Raw genomic sequence first — 22,265 nt, 5'->3', positions numbered from 1 at the left:
AATGCGAGATTGTGTTGGTGGCGATCATGAATAGGGGACGTGATTTGTGATGCAAAAATAATGAGTCATACTAGGCAATATCATTTTACCTTTCAATGGCTGTTAATTGATCATTTGCAGCTGAGATGATGGATTAGACAACGGAATCTGAAGAACTATAGCGCAATCATCATTTGTGCATGTTTGAAATTACTCATTATTATCATTTCAAGATTTTCGAAAGTTGGTTCCAAGTTGGATATAACAATATGGAATAGCACATACATAGCGTAGCGTTTATAAAAGGAAGAACACCCTTGTAGAGGTCGACAAAAGCGATCATGCGGAACTGTGACTAGTATTGCTTCTCAACTATTTTTTCCTATTATATGATCTGTTGAGGTGATCTGGTAATCGAAGGAGAAAAGATGCAAGTGTCATACATTGTGTGTTAATTAAGTTATGGAACTGGTAGCGAAAACAAATGTTTAAACATCGTATTTAAAGTACATCTTTTTACACCGAATCAATATAATTAGTGATGTCCGATTTTTAAATTAATCGTTCATCAACTAAATGAATATCAGCGTCGTTATTCGATACGATAAATTACGTTAAAATAATCGATTAAGGCAGTATTGTAGTCTAGAAATTTGAAAAAAATCAAATTTGTTTTCCTTCATATTTCTGTAGTTGTGGAGGCGATCTGGCGTAGTGGTAACATTCATGCCTCTCACGCTAAAGGTCACGAGTTCAATTCTCACTCCCGACATTCTTCCACAAATGGAAGTAAAAGTGACGAACCAGCCAAATTGAGTTGAAAATCACTATAATACAGATAAAAAAAAATTTCTGTAGTTAGGCATTCTAGAATATACCCTAGAAAGAAATTATCGAAAATTCTATTATTTATCCAGTTACAGCCATTTTATTGATGCGGTATCTAAGTTGGTACGACCATAACAATGAACTTCAAACGCATTTTTCTCGAAACTAGTTTTTTCAAACTGGCGTACACGATATCTCAAGCTCTACTGAGTCGATTCATGTCGAATTTATATGGATACAATCTAAAGGCATCTCTCTATCACGCAAACCTCTAAAAAATGACATTTTTTTAAATTTACTAGTTTTGGAAAATCGGAAAACGTAAGAAAAAAAGTTCTAAACAAACTGCATTTTGTTTTTTAAATGGCCGCCATTTAGTCAAAAAAGGTGATTTTGACTTGTCCGAGGTTCATGCGATAGCGGCACCTTTACTGATTCAGAATCTGTTCGTTTTTTTTTTGTTTCAGATAACCAGAAGGGCTGGAATCGTGTACGCCATGGAACAATTTTTTTTAAACCCTCTCACTCATTTCATCAGCGCATGACTATTCTAGTTATGAATATTTTCTTCTGTTCAATTTTTGTTTTATTGTTAAAAGATAGATGAACAAATGATGGTATAATGGATAGTAGAAATATTCTTTGTTTTATTCTTACGAAACTCGAAAAAAAGTCCTACATTCGTGTCTCCACACTAGAATTGAAGGGGTACAATTGATTAATCGGCACACTGAGAAAGTAACAATTCTTCGTCGGCCGTAAAAATAAATTGACGTTAATAACTATTTTCACAGCGAACGGATTCTGATGATTTGCATACCAATCGAATTAGAAATTCTCTAAGATTTGTTTGACATGCCATACATTACAATTCACTAATCCCTAAACGTTTTAAATTAATGAAAACTGGAGCTTTCCCATTTTCCCATACATTTGTTCTACCGATTTGTGTGTATTCTCGAACAGAGCTGTCAATAACAAGCAACTAATACATTTCTGCCCGTTTCCAACTTATTTGGTATAAATAAGACATCCACGATTAGAACCCACACCACTCGTTAGAGGCGAATGAACTGAAAAGTTTAAACCCTCTTAAAGCCAAAAAGAAGAAGAAGAATAACCCACACCACTTCTCGTTTGGTAGTCATCGGAGCAACATCGAACATCGAGCGAAAATGAATTCTTTCCTTGTCGAAAAAGACTAGGGAAGGAGGAGTATGGAGTAGAGTTTCTTTCCACTGATGGAATGTAATGAAACCACAGTTGCGAGCGAAGAGTAAGTAAGTGCAACACAACGAGCGGACATCACTCATACCTAATGTTGTTATTGCGAAATGGTAATGCAATTTAATCCGCATTCACTACGCACCCTTGAAGAAGAGGAAGCTCTCCGTATACGGTAGAGATGGGCAAAACGGTTCACTTTAATGAACCGTTCAGTGACCAACCGTTCACTTAAGTGAACTAGTTCTTTTGAGCAGTTCACTCACTCTTTCGTACATTAGCGAGATATGCCAAAGCATGTATAAAAAAATGTGAGATGTTATGTAGGACTGTTCTTTTCATGCATAAAATGCTGTTTGTGAGCAATAATTAAATGTTCGAATTTTGTTGAAAATATCATAGCAGAATGGAAAATCAAACTATGATTTTGAAATCTTGATTTAGTTTGAGCCGTGATTTATTATTTTCAGCACAGACTAGCCTTGCGCTGCTTTTCTTTAATGTTTTGCAATAACTGCTATAGCAAAATTGTACCAAAACGCGAAAGACTTTCTCAAAATTATCGAGCACAATATGATATAATATAAAAACATTTCATATCAGCAACACAAATTAATCCAATTTAAGAACCATCGTATCCTGAAATATTGCATTTTATTATGAAAACGACAATACCGACATCTTATTTTTGTTATTTCATGGGGCTATCGTTTGTTTCCATTCGTTAATTTGAGGACTATTTACCTTGCAGCAGCATTCGTCTATCACTCGTTCACTCGCCTTCCTCTTATCCGCGTTGACGGCATTGAGCTTCGCATTACGAAATGGGGGAGTAGGCATGATAATATGGGTTTGCAGAAGAAATGAACACGCTTTTAACATCAAAAGTATGAATGAAAATTAGTTTTTCCAAATCAATTTAGTACTCTATGTAAATGAAAATCACTTTTGCTTGCAAGTAGTGAAAACATATCACACAAAAACTGTGTCTAAAGATAATGTTATATTATAATGGTAAGTTTTGGTGAGAATATCTGAAAATTCATAGAAAATAATTTAAACTGAGGTCAGAACAACGTATTTCTAGTAGGCAAATAACGCAAAGAAAAAAAATTCATACAAATTTTAACAAATTAAAACTTTGTCTTAGAACCGACTAATCTGATAGAGAATAGTTGGCCTCATGCAAACTAATGTCGTATCTAGATGTCGACACCATTTCGCCGTCAACGCGAATACACCGATCATCATACACAGTTCGTTCTGAACTGTACGCACAGTTATTGTTACCAAACAAAACACCAACAGAATGCAAAAGATACTGAAGTATTGTCGTCGGCCACTGAGCGATACTATACTCACGATATCACTGCGGTGCGAACTATTTTGCGCACGTAATGTGGTTACGCCGGACGGCAAAGTGCTAATGAATGACTCAAAAAATAGGTCTAACGTGTATTAGATGTGTATTGATATAAACTAAGTATAAAAACGGTGAGTCAAATATCTTTGATGTGATGTAGAGAGCCTCTCATTTTTCAAAAACCTGTGAAATATTGTTATATCCAAAAAGTCTGCAACAAAAATAAAATGTGTTTTACAGGGGTGGCATAGCGCATTTCGAAACGAGTAACTGTTTGGTGCGCATTATGGTCTGGTGGAGTCATCGGGCCGTATTTCTTTGAAAATGAGGACGGCGAGACAGTAACTGTGAATGGTGTGCGCTATGGCCGCATGTTAACCGTTTTTTTTTGCCACAAATTGATGATATGGATACGGATGGCATGTGGTTTCAACAGGACGGCGCCACGTGCCACACAACACGACCGAACATGGCCATAATGCGAACGAAATTTGAGGGACGCATAGTTTTGCGTTTTGGTGATGCCAATTGGCCGTCCAGATCATACGATTTGGACCCGCTAGACTTTTTTTTGAGGGGTTATGCGAAAGACCGTGTCTATGCCAACTCTCCGCAAACTCTTGAACATTTGAAAGACAACATTCGTGAAGTTATGACTGAGATACCGCCCCATATGTGCCGAAAAGTCATCAAAATATATCTGTTCCGGATCAAGGTGTGCGAGGAAGCCCTAGGTGAACATTTGAATGATGTTGTATTTCACACATAATGGCATAAACCAAACTTTAATTTGAAATAAAAGTTTCATCGAAATTCGAATTCTAAGTGTGTTTTATTTCAATTTACTTTCGGAATTTAAAGTTGGAAAACCCTGTATTATAAATTGATTATTCTAAAGCTACAACTACAATATCTACACTATTCTCAATTGGTAAAACTTATTCTTAAAATTATGCTATGCTTATAACTATATGTACAATTTATTCTTACAGTTATTTACAAGTACAGGTCGAACTCGATTATCCGAAGTATTTTATTTTTGATTTTTGTTATTTTTAGATCGGAAAGTTTGAATGAGTTGTATAACAATTTCATATTGAATAATCAATATAGGTATCAAATGAAAGGGCTTGACTATCAGAACACAGTTATTTATGAAAAACGTAAATCCAAGATGGCGGCCACTACAAAATTTCGCATTACATATTTTCTCAGAACCCCATCAATATGGATATCAAATGAAAGGGATTGAACACAGTTATTTAGGAAAAATGCATATCCAAAACGACCGCCACCACAGAATGGTGCCATATTTTTTTCAAAGCCCCATCAATATGGATATCAAATGAAGGTGCTCGACTGGTAGAACACAGTAGATGATGAAAAATTCAAATCCAAGATGGCCGCAGTTCCTACATAAACAATTACTTTTTAATGGTTTCATTCAGCTTGCCCTGTTTGCCGCCTGATTTGGCGTGGAATTGCTCAATAGTAAAACGGATGATGAAGAAGAAGGGGAACGTAAACGAAACATCAGTCAGATAAAAAAAAACATACCTGGTATCACCCATATTCTAACACTTTGTTCTCAAGCGACACCTGCCGATTTGAAGTGTGAAAATGTTTTACAGTAATCGTTCGCTAACTGGTCTGCTATTTAACTGGGCGAACGTTAACTGGTCCTTGGACCAGTTAAAAAGCACAATTTCGTAAACAATCGACGCCATATTCAAATGGAAGATTTGCTGTGAGGGGCATTCGAATGTAATTTTAAATGTTATGAAAGTTGACATTATTTTCGCACGACAAAAACATTGATTAAACTACAGAAAAACAATTTTCTCAAATCATATGTCATACCTGTTGTCGCACTCAATGCGAAACTTCCATTGGAATCCTTTTATTTATCCAATTACAGGAACTAAGCGAATCAAACAATTCATTGAAGTTTCCCTCGATTTTATTTGACGTTTAACATGCCGGACCAGTTAAAACGCGAATGTCGATAAGTGGTCTTCTCTTTTCGCCCAGTTAGTGAATGTTTACTGTATTTGTATCTGTCCCATTCGTCAATGATCTAAGCTTTAGTTCAGTAGTCGACGTGGGATAGTCGCTTCCGCGAATGGAAGATTTCTAATCTACAACTGTAACAGTATCAGAAACATTTTTGAACAAATATACAATATTTCTTGTTGTACTCTGATTTACTTGGATGGGAACAGAAATATTTGAACTCAGTTCAAGTACTTGAGAAGGAAAGTGACAATGATTATCAAACGAAAAGAGTAGCACCCGGTGAAAAAAGGTCCTGAAATTGCCGTTACATCACTGCACTATTCCAGAACCTATAGTCTTCGTCAACTGCAATGACTCATGCGTGCGTTCCTCCTTATCGCCTAGAAATCGGACGCTAACAAATTAATCTAGAATACATACAGTCAATCGCAAAATTGAGGATACAACTCATGCTGGTTTGTTATTTTTGAGTTTTTCGGGGTTAATAAGTAACGGATTAAATGCGACATATATTCATCGTAAAATCGATCCATTTTACTCTCATGTAACTGCCGTTCTACGCATAGTTGTTCCATGTTACGTTTTGACAATTTTCACTTTTCTGCATAAAACGGGGTTTTTATGCCTAGTCTTCCAGAAAAACACAGAAAAAAGTTATAGTTTGTTCCCGGCTTTTATAAAAAAACAACATCAAGCTCAATTGTCCCATGTTGATATTCTATTCATAACTGTCCCACTATATATTTTTTGTAGATCCATATCAAATAAATCGGTTCAAGTACAAGAATTTTATGAGAGGAGGCGATCTGGCGTAGTGGTAACATCCATGCCTCTCACGCTGAAGGTCACGAGTTCAATTCTCACTCCCGATATTCTTCCAAAAATGGAAGTACAAGTGACGAACAAGCCAAAATGAGTTGAAAATCACTATAATACAGATAAAAAAAAAAAAAAAAAAAAAGAATTTTATGACACGCTTTCAGCAGAGCTAATGTACTCATTTCTGATTTGGAAAAACGAGCCAATACACAAATAAAAAAAAGTTTAACAGAACACATGTACACCTTGTTAGCGAATGCCGACGAGATTTATTTTTTACAAAGTATTGTAGATCACTCCCTTCTTCATAAAACGATGTTTTTATGCATAATCTTTCGGAAAAACACAAAAAACTTATTGTTTGTTCCCAGTATTTCAAAAAACAACATCAAGCTCATTTATCCCATGTTGATATTCAAGGCATAACTGTCCAACCATGAATTTTTAAGCCTGCAACCAAGATTGATTGATTCAAATGAGGGAAACTTCTCACATTTTACTAAACAATAGTTACTTGCTTATGAAAAACCCAGTGTATTGCTAAACGCTGCTCAAAGCTTCTGGTAGACAAATATGCTAGAAAACTTTGAATGCGTTTTTCTCAGTTGCTAATTTTGAAACATGGTACAACTATGCGTAGAACGGCAGTGTAACGATGAGAAAAAGAATGAAATGGTCACATTTCTACTTCATGTTCAAAATACAAACAAAAAATCTCCCATTAAGACCTGGCAAAATTGAGTGTACAGTTCAGGTTTTTCTTAAAAAGAAAATTGATATCAATTCAGAAATGTTAACAGATAACGATAATCAACCCCCAGGAATCTGATACGGCCCTCCTTTGGCGTCCAGCACTTCCTGCAAGCGCCGAGGCAAGATCTCTGCTCACTGTAGACGGAAGTACCTGCCAGATTTCCGTAATCGTCGTTTTGAGTTCCGCTTCGTTCCCTGGATTTTGATGGATGGATTATTCTTGAATTCCCACCATAGATACTCAGTAGTTTTCGGTGATTTCGGTGTTTAAGTTTTCCATGCTTCCTTCCGTTTTGATAAATTTTCTTGTGCACATAGTTAGTTGAATGTGTGTGTTAGTAATATGCATCAAAAGAAGAAATGTATTCAAAATATTTTGTATCAAATAAATGGAGAATATGGTCAAGTAGCATGTGTATACTCAATTTTGCGATTGACTGTATTTCAATATCCAGTGAGTCATACTGGTGAAAAGCGCTCGTCACTATAATTATAGTGTCTGTTGTCTTTTGTGCTAACTGGTTACGTGTATGTCGACGAGCCTTTTAGTAAGATGTTTTTATCCACATTAGGGGTTGAAGTATTATCTATTTTTAAACTAAATATGAATTTATTTTTAGTTTTGAATTGCCGGTATCTTTTGAAGATCATTGATGATCACGAAGTTCTAGATAGCTAAAAAACAGGTGTCCCGTTCTTGTTAATATATTTGTATCATCTAATCTACAAAATGTGATAAGACGTACAAAAGAATTATAGTAATGCAACTATCCCTTTAATAACTAGAGTGCTGAACGCAAGGGGTACTCAACCTTCAAACCACCAAATCATCAAATTAGAACGTGAAATAAATATTTTTTTCCGGAAAAGCACATGTTCTTCTTATTTGCGTAGTGGTTTTGCTTCCTGATAGAGACACAGAATACTCTCCAGATCCAAGATGTAATGCTCATGCGCGCAAATTTTGGCACCTAGAAACAGCGCAAAATTGGATCCTTCCCTCACGAATACTACGCCGTTCTCACCTAGAGGACGAGAGAGCTATCCTCTACCTCGCTACACTACTAGTTATTGAGAGATCGAGAGTATAAGTAGTGTTCGGAAGAGTGTTCAGCATTTGGAAGAGTGCAATCCTAGCTTACGGTAAAGGAACCAATCTGATAGTCTGTCAGTTGCTTTCGCATGTTTCGGTAGAGCACAAAGGAAGTGCTGGAAGTAGGAAAAAAAAGTTTTCGGCCGTATCGGTGGCCGAGTCGTGAAGCTGTGAGTGGAGTAGCGAAAGAGACTTGCACTCTTCAGCAGAGAAGAAAAGAGAGAAAGAGCTGACAAGACACGAGGGGACGTTCCAAGGGAAAAATCAATATTCGCACAGAACGCTCTATCGAAGTGTCCGTTCGCGACCAGAACAATCATTATCGTACGCAGTGATTTAACGGGCGGCGAAAGAAAACACTAAATTACATCCCGAGTAATAGTAGCAATTTATGTTTGTGAAGTGATAATTGTGTACCCGAAGATACACGTAAAGTATCTCAAAGTGTGCTGCTAACGATTGTTGCTAACCGGAAACGAAAGTGCAGCGGCAGCAACTATATTTTTCAACTAGCAACCAGCAGTAAAGTTTCTGTCTAAACAAAGCACAATGAACGGACTGGAAGGGAACACAAAAGCTACCAATCAATTGATGATATGCAGTGTAATGAATCCCTGTAAGTTGTCTTTTCATATCGTGTTTAATTCTAGTGACCCAAATATGATGGTGAACTCAGGAAAAACTCCGTGTATATTATGAAATCAGTCTCGCTTGAGAAAATTATAAAAGTATGGGTGTAAGGATGTTTTCAGAAGAATATTTTTCTGTGAAAAAGTCATTGTATTAGCAATATGGAAATGTACAGAAGATATATTTCGCTGCTGATGCAGTTGTTAAAATTCATACAATCAATTATTCATCTGTTTCAAAGTACCAATCGATAACCAGGAGTTCCATTCGACTACTGCTGTCCTCATTTTTAATTTACCTTTTGCGATAGCAATAGTAGCTTGCTTCCTTTAACCCTCACTAAGCATACTTTCTTCCATTGTTTCCTTTTTATATTACAGATGCATGGTTCAAGCCTGAAAAATTACACCCAAGAGGTAAGTCATTTCATTATTACATGCTTCTTGCTAATAGTGCAGTGTTCTGGAGGTAAGGAAACGGCACGTTTTTTTAGTGCATGCAGAGCGGCTCGGGGGATAGGACAATACGTCGCCTATCGCGCACATCACGTTAGAAGTGGACGTTAATGCGGCAAGAATGGAAAATCTGGACAAAATTGCTCATACTGGGGGGAAAATTGATTTTCGAATCGTCTTCGTCACAGTCAATTGTGATATGTATGCTACTCCGAGTTTCCTGTCACATTTGATTTTTTATTATTCTTTGACAGTTTGTAGTGCAAACATTGAAACCTGAAAACAAATTGAACAGATTGTGAATGCCTTGATTCGTTGATAAGCTGAAACAATGTTCTTCTGTGATTAATTTCTGGTTTACTTTTGCAGTTAGTTGAGAGATCGGTCTCAACTGTCTGGCTAATGAAGCTCTTCCGAATGCAGAGCTCAATCTTATTCCCCAGATGCTCTATACAACCTCTAAACATATCCACCTTCAAATGATTTAAATCACAAAGTGAGCACAAATCGCCATTAGGTGTTGAAATGATAGTGCATTGAGAAAAATCGACAATATTATTAGAACACCAATTTCGAAAAACATGTAAAGAATAATTTTCCTTCGAAGGAATTTGTTTATCAATTGTTATTTGGATCATAAAACTTTATGGATTGACAATGTCAGATTCCAGCCAAATTTAGTTCTAGGTTTCAGTTTTCTAGATATCTGCTTCAACGGTCGAATGTTTACGTTTGAGCCTTATCCAATAGCTTTGAATATTTATTGTTTTACAGTGCGGACTCGATTATCTTTTCACTGTACAGTAAAACCTGTATTTGTGCGTTTTTTTTGTGCGGTATATGAAAAGAAGCATAATTGACGAAGTTATCGTCCATTTAGTTTTTCTCGACGGTTTATATGCATTTCAGTGCGAAAAAAGCATATTTGCGTCTCAATTATCCACTTCTAAAATCATTCCCCTCCTCCCATCAAATGCTCTAAGTTTTTCTAAGTTTTTGCATGACATGATATCTAACAGCATCGCGTTTCAGCATGCAACTAAAAGCACAAAACAGCCACGCACAACCGAAGAGGTTATCTAGAGGCGAATGAACTGAAAAGTTTAAACCCTCTTAAAGCCAAAAAGAAGAAGAAGAACCGAAGAGGCAAACTGTCCCATCGCAAAGCAGGAAAACAAAAGGAAATTGAACGGTGAACGGCGTGGATTTGAGTTATTTTCTTAGGGGGATACTTTTTTATGCGGTCCCTATCTACCGCACAAAAAAAGTTTTGGTACTTTCGTATTAGCGTCATCGGAGCCGAAATATAATAGATAGCATTTTTATTGTTCGCACTGGCATTCAAATATTACCCGCCGTCGGAAGCGGCGGCCTTTCGCAAACAAACCTGTGTTCCATCGATTGCCCGGTTAGTTTGAAACATAGGAGACTATTCTTTAGTTAGGTCAGACGGCATACGTTTGCCCGGTTAAGTAATTGCTATCTATTGTATTTCGGTTCCGGTGACGCTAATACTAAAGTACCAAAGTTTTTTTCAAAATGTGTACCGAACACGGGTTTTTAAAGCCACTGGTGAAGTTTTGCACGATTTTCTTATGCGGTCCCTATGTCCCGCACAAAAAAAGGTTTGCCTGTATATAATCGAGTCAAAAAATATTTTTTTATTTGTTTTTTGTACACATATTTTTTATTATAAAAGAAGAATTTAATTTTTGATTCATCCCCTTTAAATCATAGAATACCTTTCTCATATAAAAAATCCAAATTATATCAGGAGGTGATAGAGGATCATATTTGATAATAAAAATCCTTCTACGCATGTGTTCGAATTACAGCAACGTCAGAAGTATAGAACTTTTTCTGTTTTTTTCTCTATTATAGTGAATTTGAACACATATTGGCTGGTTCGTCACTTTTACTTCCATTTTTGGAAGAACGTCGGGAGTGAGAATTGAACTCGTGACCTTTAGTGTGAGAGATATGGATGTTACCATTACGCCGGATCGCCTCCTACTGTTTCTCTGTTTCGGGCCCTGTTTGCCTTAAACTGGCTCTAATACAAAAATTGCTCGTCTGAACATATCGTTCATACATTTTACTTTAGTATTGAATTGTTATTTTTTTCAAATGTATTCAAAGACTCGTGTCAATGAAGCGCCACACAGTTTGATAAGTGAATTGATCTATTTACGTGTGCTTTGGTCTTCTCTCACAAACACTATTACCCCATTTTTACACGTGATTTTACCTATACTAGTACAATGGCTTCCTTCCACCTTCACCTTAAGTAACATTTCAAAAGTGAAAAACCAGGTGGGTGACGTCTTTAGAGAACCCCCATTGAACTGACAGGAGCCAACATATCGGGTATCCCACTGACATTTTCCCTTTGTTTTCATATGAATTGGGTATCCCACTGACAGTTCTGCTTGAGATTTTGCTAACGATCCTAGCATCAATCATAGCACCCGGCTGTGAAAAACCTCAAAGTCTGTGGGTTTTAAGATGTTATTTTTAATTTTATCCAAAAAATACATAATAAACATTAATATTTCTATCAACCAAATTGAAGCTCTCTAACCGCTCTAAAATAATTGTTCTTTTCCCAACCCAACTTCTATCTTTTTTTAATTTCGCTTTAATATCATTTTAAACAATTCCTGGTGAATCTCCAATTAAAATCTACCAAAATCACGATTTTCACTTCACTGTACTCGTAATAGTTGGCTTTGAATGAGATAAAAGGTTTAAACCCGATGTTCATTACTACTTATCATATTACATTCTTAACGGTGGACAAGTTTCACTCAAACAGAAAAGAAAATAAGAATATTCGTAATAATATGGAAATTACAAATAAATTACCTTCGATTATTCCCCTCATCCTCATCTACAAATGTGAAATAATAAAAAAAAACTCTACCTGTCCTATGAACAGTGCGAACAGGTGGACGAGGCGCCACTGCGCCATAGCAGCCACCTGGATTGTTTGGATATCTTTGATTCCTAACGACATTGTAGCAATCGTGATTGATTCTTAACGTCTGAACTTCAGAACGTTCTGCAAATCTAGAAAATCCTACATGTATGACAAAGAGTTATTTCTCTAAAATTTATCAATCCTGTTTGAACCTGTTCCATTGTTGATAACATAAATCGTCGTTGACTTTAAACCGCGTTGGAAAATCTTTAAACATATAACATACATGACAAAGGATTGTACGTTATGTCTTTGAACTTAATGAACGTATCGGGACATGTTTTATGTCTTATGTTTACGGTGTAACGAAAGTTCCTAGAACACGCTGAATAGCAGTTTCGAAGCAATTCCGTTGAGGGAAGCTACTACGTTGATACGTTCTTCTTCTTGTTTTGTTTTTGAGAGGTTTTAAACTTTGCAATTTATTCGCCTCTAGTTAAGAAGGTTCGGTTAGAGACCTTCAAGCTGCCCAAATGACAAATGACAAATGAATTTTGTAGTGAAGCCTTCATAGAAGAAAAAAAATCTCTCATCGATTATATTTACGGCACTTTGACGAAAGCTGCAAGCCGTCGCATGTTTTTTTTGTTTACAATGATACTCCATATTCCGTTTTTCTGTACACCGCCGTTTATTGCTCTGAGTGCACGGCGTTAGTAAACACCGGGCCTGATTCTCGAATACACTTCACGGTGGAAACGGAATGAAACGTATCCGCGATGACAACGGTACGGTGTCGACATCTGGACATGAGATTAGTTTCCCACTAAACTTATCATTATAATATCAAATTATCTTCAGATGAAATTTTTGTATGAGATTATTATATCACATGAAGAAAACAAAGTTTTCTACTCACATTGAATACCAGTTTGATACTAAGAAGTTAATTTTCATTAATGATTTTTTATTTGAAAAGTGCTTATTCTGCCTAAAAACTCATTATTATCTTCGACACTTCACTAACTCGTAAAACGTAGTTCAATGGCGTGCCGTTTATTTCGTTTCCACCGTGAAGTGTATTCGAGAATCAGGCCCACCAAGTGTCTCCTCTTCCTTTCCCTTCCAAGTCCTTTTCGAGCATCACCCACGCTTCTTGCCTGTAGAGAACTACCGGTCGTGTAAAAGATTTGTGCATGGTATACTCCGTACGGGATCGGAGTTTGGAATAGGAATTTGTGGAGCCCATAGAAAACACGACTTCCGTTGATTCGTTGATTCCGTATTCGATTTTCACGGCTGTTGTTGTCAGTTGTTATCAACGAGCCAAGGTATATAAACTCTTCGACCACTTCGAACGCCACGACCACGAGCTCGTCGCCGTGGATTACAACGCTACTACCAAAAGGGATACTGTGACAAAGAGCCCCTCCGTTTTTTTTAAACGGCGCTAACGTTCCTAGAGGACTTTCGCCGTCTCAACGTAGTATTGCTTCATTTTTATTAGTACTGAGTTGAGATTTTTATGCCAAATAACAAGCATTGCATGCATTCTGGATGGCCAGCTTTAGAATATGCGTGACCACAAGACGGCAGGAAGTTTCTTCGACGAAATTTTCCCCCGACCAGAACGGGAATCGAACCCGAACCCTCGGCATGTTCGGTGTGACGCTAACAACTCGACCACGGGAGCACATTACCAGTCACTTTTGCTAGCATGTATTTAGTCTTAGACGCATTGATTCAAGCTAAAACTATGACGGTCTGTACCTAAGAGCATCAACGAAAGTTTGACGTAAGGCTGTGATTGTTTTTTCTAAACGTTTGATTGTTCACAGATTCCTGAAACTCGTCAATTCAATATTCCAAAAAATTGCCCTGAAAAGAGCCGATTGTTACATGGATTGTTATCACCAAACAACGGAATCAATGGATGATGCGTATTGAGCGTGGAATGATTGTACATCAAACTGGACATTCTAAGAAAAATAGGAAGTTGTCCCATGTTACTTTTTGACAATTTTCACTTTTCTTAGAACGATGTTTTTATGCTTAACACTAAATCTACCATGAGGGGTCAAAAGACCTATTTTAAACTACCAAAATTATCCAAACAGTAGAAAGTTTGTACGTCACGATTCTCAAAATAGCTATATAAATCGAGTCGTTGCTCATTTACCTTTTGCGAAAGTAAGCCAGATAAAGAAGAGTTCAAAGCATACCATATACCAGAAACGATCAGGTTTTACAATAATACTAAATAGGGTTTGGACATGACGGATCAAATGGCAAGAAAATACTCGGTGGAATCGGACTTTCAAAGACGGCCTGCGCAGATTTTCTTCAATATTCTTGACTTGGCTGGAATCAACTCATGGACTTTATGAAGAGAAACAACAGATAAATATCTTAACATCAGTTTTAATAAGCTGACGAACTTGCCAAAGATTTTCAACAAGAGCATTAGGAAGATAATTTCTATTTTCTATTTTCTTCCTAATGTCCGATTCCACCGACTTTCAAAGACGGCCTGCGCAGATTTTCTTCAATATTCTTGACTTGGCTGGAATCAACTCATGGACTTTATGAAGAGAAACAACAGATAAATATCTTAACATCAGTTTTAATAAGCTGACGAACTTGCCAAAGATTTTCAACAAGAGCATTAGGAAGATAATTTCTATTTTCTTCCTAATGCTCTTGTTGAAAATCTTTGGCAAGTTCGTCAGCTTATTAAAACTGATGTTAAGATATTTATCTGTTGTTTCTCTTCATAAAGTCCATGAGTTGATTCCAGCCAAGTCAAGAATATTGAAGAAAATCTGCGCAGGCCGTCTTTGAAAGTCCGATTCCACCGAGTATTTTCTTGCCATTTGATCCGTCATGTCCAAACCCTATTTAGTATTATTGTAAAACCTGATCGTTTCTGGTATATGGTATGCTTTGAACTCTTCTTTATCTGGCTTACTTTCGCAAAAGGTAAATGAGCAACGACTCGATTTATATAGCTATTTTGAGAATCGTGACGTACAAACTTTCTACTGTTTGGATAATTTTGGTAGTTTAAAATAGGTCTTTTGACCCCTCATGGTAGATTTAGTGTTAAGCATAAAAACATCGTTCTAAGAAAAGTGAAAATTGTCAAAAAGTAACATGGGACAACTTCCTATTTTTCTTAGAATGTCCAGTTTGATGTACAATCATTCCACGCTCAATACGCATCATCCATTGATTCCGTTGTTTGGTGATAACAATCCATGTAACAATCGGCTCTTTTCAGGGCAATTTTTTGGAATATTGAATTGACGAGTTTCAGAACAGAAAACTTCAACAAATTCATGTTCTGATTCTCGCGTTTTTAGTTTTTTTTAATTTAATGAAAATTGAATGGTTATTTGAAAAAAAAGAAACGTTTTTTTCCATGTAGAAATTATGCTAAATGTTATATTTGTCGCTATACATAGTAATATGTATAATTTTAATGAAGGGTCACTTGACCCGCTGTGGTAGGAATAGGTTTACATGAAGCATCGGTAGGTTTAGTGTTAAACTTCTGGAAAAACACAAAACAGGTTATTGTTTGTTCCCATCTTTAAAAAAAAAAACATCAAACTCAATTGTCCCATGTTGATATTCTAGGTATAACTGTCGCTTCATGTATTTTTTGTATATCCATAATAAATGAATCGGTTCAAGTGCAAGAATTTTCTGTCATTCTTTTAGCAGGGCTAATGCAATTTCTGGTTTGGAAAAACAAACTAATTCTTAAACAAATAAAAAAAAGTTTAATAGAACACGTATGCACCTTGTTAGCGAATGTCTAATAACAATGAGATTTATCAGGGTGTCGACTACCTTGAAAATCCTTGAAAATCAGGGAATTCAAACAATGTCAGGGAAAATCAGGGAATTTTGACACCAATCTGGAAAAGTTGAAATTCCGCCATTTAGAATTTTGATTATTGCAGTAATTAGAAAGTTAAAAACACAAAAAAAAATGTGTTTAACTAATTTGACTTTCTGTATGTTTTTCAGTACATACAACATACTTTTGCCTCTAGGTGAACTTAGTCCTTCCGAAGAGTAAAGAGCGCAAAAGTAGACAGCTTTTACGTGCGCACTATTTTTATTGGCATTTGGCATCAGTATCTGCAGTTCAGTTTCAACCAATTCCCTTCCTTTTTTCTTCGAAAACTATTGATAAATCTATGCTTGAAAATCATACTATCAAAGCTGTGATCCTGTGGTGTCTGGAAACAGTTATGTATCATAAATCACTCCGCACTGCTGATGATTGTATTAAAAAAAATGTTTCATGACAGCCGGAAAGCTGAGAAGGTCTAACTAGGGCGTGATAAAATGAGCTTTATGATGATGTTTGGTTCGATGGAACAAGGAGTCTTTGAACAAGACTACAAAGAGTCTACAGATGGAACTGTGAGATGGATGGATGGATGGATGTCAGATTTGGCGGTGAGAAGAGAAGGACTTGGTAAATCATTAAATGACGTAATTGTATTTGGGACGTTCTCAAGCATCAGAGATCAACTTGCAGCTCTTAAAGAAGGCCTGGGATTTATATATTTGAACAAACGATGGACGGTATCAACGTGGATTAGTCATATTACGCGAGCTGCAACTGGTCTTTCAAAATGGAGAAAAAAAAACTTAAATTTGAGTAGCTTCGGATTGCATATTTTATTCTTTTCATCATTGAATCCGATAAACAATTGGAGGGAAAACGATTCGAGAAGCTTTTCACTATTCACTATTTTGATATTTGACGGATTTTGGACGCATCAGTGGAGCTCCAGCAGATTCATCACTGAAAAAATATTGATAGCAACAAAAGCAACAAGAACGATTGGAGCATATTTTGGAAGGAGAGGTTTACGAAACATTTTACTTCTTCTGTCCCTCGTGGGAGGGCTTTTCTATTAATAGCAAATGTTTCTATAGAAACATTTGTGAAAAACGGTGAAAAATGTTCTATAAGACAAGTTTGTGATGCTATACTTTACATATATAAAAATGTATAGCATCAATAAAAATGTTGAGCTAGTTAATTAAACTAGTTCGAAATTCTCATTTTCTTTATCGTCATATGATTCAAAGCAGTCTTCCATGTTTCACAAAAAACACTGCGTCCGGAATAAACATGTCCACGCTGCTGTTCACAGTTTTGTGTTTGAGTAGAAACATGTTTTTTTCGTACCTATGTTAGAAAATGTGACATGTTTGTATTCGTGGTATGTTTGGACATACGATGTTTAATCCCAATGTTTCACATGATGTTCGAACATGGTGTACAGTTTCTCTTGCATTTTCACCCCAAGCACCGGCAGTGCGTAGAGTAGAAGAAGCGAATCGGACACCACACCACCACCACTCAACGCGTGGTGTGTTGGTGTGTTGACATGGAAAAAATGCTTTCCTTTCATGACAATGGGTGCTTCATCAAAAATATTGGGCAAATAAAGTAAACCTCTTTTTCTGTTCTGAACAAAATAAACATCGATTGATATGAGAGTTTTTCACCTTTGATATCATTATTTAGTGCACGCATCAATTTATATATTGAATTCATGTAACATTCGCTATTTGAACAAGTACTAAAATTGAATTATTCAGCAGTGACATGTTAGGCGTGACGCTAACCACTCGACCACGGGAGCAACAATTTTGGCTAGATCTTTGAATACAAATGGCCAATACTGCTTGTTCGCGACGATCGCGACCCGAGCTATAAAACGAGCGGAGAAGAAGAGAAGAAAGGATGATGCAATCGCATGCACACATAGCATATGTAGTGCAGTGTAAGTGTAGCTTTTAGTTTTTTCCTTCATTCAGTTTGTGATAACATCGAGAAATTAATGGTGTGTTTTAGATTTCATCAGCTTCTAGCACCTGGTAACTTTTTCGAGGCCTTGAAGGGATTTTTCTTGGAGACTCACTTTATGGCAGAGTCATCCTCTGCGGTCGTTTTCCTCGGGCGTCCAGTCGTTTCGTATTTTTTTGCGATCGTGAAGGGTATTAATTTAATACTATTAAACACGAAGGTGTTATAAATTTCTTCGAACAATCCCAATAAATTATTTTAATTGGATTGAAGCACTGGTTTAGACTCTATTTTCTCAAAGTTTTGTCACTTTTTTTTTGCTTGAGCAGTGGTCTTAATGTTTTATCCGACACTGTATGTGCAATTCAAGTTCCCATATGGTGTTGAAATCGCGTAGAAAGTGTCGCACAAACGAACAATCGCATACATATAGATTTTACTGGTTCCATATTCACATTACAAATAACCACATTAGCAGCGTCATGTAAAAACGAAACTCTCGGAAATTGCTATGAACAAAATCAAAATAATTCTAATCATGTCGAGTTTCTTGCTAAAAAGAGCCCCCTCTATTCCGCTCAGCGAATGACGTGAGATAGCTCAAGTCACAGTCACAGATTTGAAATCGTGTCCTCATATGTTATCTACTAGGGGATCAAATAGGAGCTAAAACGTATGGTGGCTTTCAGAATATAGCGAGAAACTTAGTTATAAAACGTTACAGGCGCCGCAGAACAAAGGGGAGCAAATTATTTTACTGCATTTATTTATTCAACAAAAAATCACAGGATCGAGTTATAAATTTTCCTTTGGTACACTAGTTTCATTGTTACCGTAGCTTGGAATACAACGGTCTGTTCAAAAAGTAATCGGCGTGTTTCAGCCATACGCAGCATCCATCTAATCAAACAAAACACACACACACACAAACCAAACAGTTTTAGCTCTACAGCTGAGCTTCATCCAGCTGCCAGTAGCGCACGAGATGGCGCGGGTGTGTATGTGTATACTCAAGCAACGACACCTTATTCAACGAGCGAAACTATACCTGCCGGCTGTGTCGGATGGGACATGGTGATCCCGTGAAGGATAGATTTCATTCTCTTCTCTAGAAAACTAGCACCCGCTGTTTTCTTTCAAACACAGGTACAGGTTACGTATCCTACTCAGCGGCGCGCAGTAGTGTTCGCCCAAGCGCATGTTTGTGGGTGTAACTTTCTGGTGAGAAGCAAAATAAACCCGCTCACACTGAGCTGCTGCACGTCTCACTCATCAAGTCGAGTATAATTTTAGTCTTAGTCGTCAATAGAAGAAGTAAGGAGAAAAGTTATTATTAAATCTGATTCTTTTCGACCAGTTTTGTTTTCCCTTTACAGGGGTAAATTAGATTCTATATTAAGTTTCCTGAAAGCTGGTTGCTGAACTCGGACGTACTCGGGACAAGTTGTCCGAAATCCGGACAAAAGTGACCCTTTCGTGGATAACACTGCGCGCCTTTCGTGTCGTGAAAATCGCGTGTGAAGTGTGTGAGCCGAGTTTTGTTCTGGAAAATCCGACGATTTTCTTTGGAAGAGTTTCGAAGGACGACGAATAAATCCAACACCGCGCAAAATGGTGTCACTAGAGGACCTCAAGCTTCTGCGAGAGATCGAATTCTCCAAGGAGGGACGTAAGTGTCAAGATCCGGTACTCCGGGAAATAGTGAATTCGAATTCTATCGATCTCTGTTAATCAGTAATTGCGCCGTTCAGTTATATGATATTTTAAAAGCTGGGCAAATCTATCGAACTCTTTGTTCGCTGGCACCGGGAATGTATTTCGGAACAGGGGGACGATAAGCATGTGGACTGTAGCGTAGTGTATATATTCATTATGTACGCGAACGGTGTGGTGTAACGAGCAAATGTTCGCATTTCCACATTCTGTCATTTGGATTACGTAAAAAAATCATCCGCCTGAAACAACGGGTAGCGCCGGGGAAGCAGTAGAGTGTGTAGCGGCGGGTCACACGTTGAATCAATCGCCCTAAAGCTGACCAACGTCGTCGGCGGGATGATCATCACATTTTGCCACAGTTGGCTAGCCCGTGGAAGAATTATAAAAATACACATTTCGCATTTTTATAGGTGTGCTGCTGCTGTTGTTGGAGATGCTAAAGCGCAGCAGCAGCAACAACAGCGGGAGCAAAAAGCAACCCAGTGGAACAGAAAATATCTATCCGATTTTCTGTGTGATTTTTGTCACGCTTCTTCCACTGCCGGTCCTACGGCGTGAGGAGAAAATGCAGGTGCAAGCGAGAGACTATCTCTGTGTAACAGGTTCAATTTATGATCCGTATTTATTTTTCGGCGCGCTGTAAGCGCTCCCGAATTGTACGCGTGATCAGTCGGCAAATGTTTGAGGGATGATCTTATTATATATAGTTACAGAGTTGATTGTATAGGTAAAATGATTGAGCGATTTGGAAATGTATTCAAACCTACGAATTTGACATTTTATAAAGGCCAAATAAATTCGTTTAATCGAATGTATTAGTTTACATTTTTTCTAAACGAATTTTAATGTCTAGTGAACTTTTCCACGATTGTATACGGAGTTTCCATGAATTTCTATAAAAAGATAACGATCTCTTTCAAGCGAAATTAATTACGACCGCAAAGGGTTTATTAAGCATCAGTTGTCTGTGTAATAAACAGTTTGCAACAGATCACATTCTGCCATCAGTTCTATCATGACGGTGAAAAAACAAAAATTCCAAGGAACAAACAAATGATTTGTTGTTGGAAAATCTAGGAGTAGCCGAAGTAATATTTTTTCGTCGAACAAAGAAAATTAATATACCAATATATGACGCCCTGGCGTCTGCGACGTATAGTGTTCAAAGATATTCAGAATCTACATGAAATAAATACTGAAACGTAATCCAACATGCGGTCATGTCTCGGACATGACTCGTAAGACCTACTTATTATATAAGATTTACATAATTTATGCCATTCAATTTCTTCCCCCAACCGTGTAGTTTTGTACAACAGATTTTCACATTTCTAATGTATTAATCTATTTTTTTTCCAACTCCAGCTCTTTTTCAATGATTTAGGATCCGACAAAATTTATGAATTGTCGCTGCAAAATGTTTAGGGACTGTTCAATTGTGAAGAGTTTTTTTTTGTATATTCCACCATTTAAATAAAGCAAAGCAAAGAGCGCTAGTTTCACAACACTAGAAAATCCCATTCCAGATCAAAAATTTCTTAACTTTTTTAAGTTTTCAGCACTGTTTGAATGTGACCGATCTTTTCAATCATTGAAGCACAAGTGAACTTGCAGAATCCGAAAATACAGCCTACTTCTGATCATCCATAAAAAAGGTTTGAAATGAAGGTCGGAGGGAAATTTTGAAATGAATGTTTACCGTACAATTAATCTTTATTGAAAGACGAATTTAATGCCAACTCGGCTCAGGAGTTGGCAGCACCATCTCAGATAGTAGAATAGATATAAATAGCCCTTAGAATTTCCAACAAGTTTTCCATACATTGGACGATGGGCACATTTACATGGAAAAAGTTTTTCTAACAACAACTTTTTCATTTTTTTTAAATACTATTAATGTTTAATTTGTAACATTGTATAAATTCTCGCAATTTACATGCTCTGCTAACTTTTCTCTATTTGGAAACATGTCAAACGTGAGAATTTACACACAAAAATGTTACGAGCAAAACATTATTTTTTTCAGGAGTCTTCATACAAAAGTGACTTATATTCCAAAAACTATAACAGATATAAAGTTGACATCTTCGACAAAAGAACACATTTTAATGAGATCTGAAACTCTGTTGAATACACTATATCGCTATCTTGACTTAAAACAAAATTAGGATTAGTTGTATTTTTTCATAGAAAATATAAAAAAGTTGTTGTTAGAAAAACTTTGTAGTTTTTAAATTATAATTTTTTGTAAAATTTAAGAAAAAAAATGGCTTTTTCCAAAAAGTTGTCTAATTATTTTTCGAATATTTCAAGTATGCAAAGTTGCTCAAATGACCCATGTCTTTACACCCGCAACGTTTCACTGCTATCTGGGATGGTGCTGCCAACGACCAGTCGAGTTGGCATGAAATTCTTCAAAAATAAAACTCCAAAGTTTATCTTGCCATAAAAGCATGATTGATAGGGTACCAATGAATATACGGAAATAAATTCATCATCGAATTCAAATATCCGACCATGTATATTTTGTTTATTGGGCAAAAAAAACTGACCTGTGCAACATTTCAGCTCAATCGAACATGATTTGGGAGTGCCTCAAATAAAAAAATAAATTTAAAAAAAAGTCACAC

The 22,265-nt window shown here is 36.7% G+C and overlaps 1 protein-coding gene across 5 annotated transcripts in view; it reads left to right on the top strand.

The window, feature by feature from the left end:
- The window catches only part of LOC129779834 (reticulon-1-A), a 44,978-nt gene that overhangs the window by 1,122 nt on the left and 21,591 nt on the right, over window positions 1–22,265 (top strand). The window contains exons 1-2 of one of the 5 annotated variants that reach the window (XM_055787563.1): window positions 8,104–8,691; window positions 9,086–9,121. The exons of 1 other annotated variant lie outside the window; for it this stretch is intronic. In XM_055787563.1, coding sequence (XP_055643538.1) covers window positions 8,625–8,691; window positions 9,086–9,121 — 103 coding nt within the window. In that variant the 5' untranslated portion in view covers window positions 8,104–8,624. Of the gene's footprint in view, window positions 1–8,103; window positions 8,692–9,085; window positions 9,122–19,090; window positions 19,589–22,265 lie in introns of those variants that run through there. 3 more of the 5 variants (XM_055787567.1, XM_055787561.1, XM_055787566.1) reach the window with 3 other exon arrangements.

This window comes from Toxorhynchites rutilus, chromosome 3 (genome assembly GCF_029784135.1).
Source record: "Toxorhynchites rutilus septentrionalis strain SRP chromosome 3, ASM2978413v1, whole genome shotgun sequence".
In the NCBI taxonomy this organism is placed as follows: Eukaryota; Metazoa; Arthropoda; class Insecta; order Diptera; family Culicidae; genus Toxorhynchites; species Toxorhynchites rutilus.
Note: the sequence above shows the minus strand (reverse complement) of the source record. Positions and strands in the feature narration are given on the sequence as shown.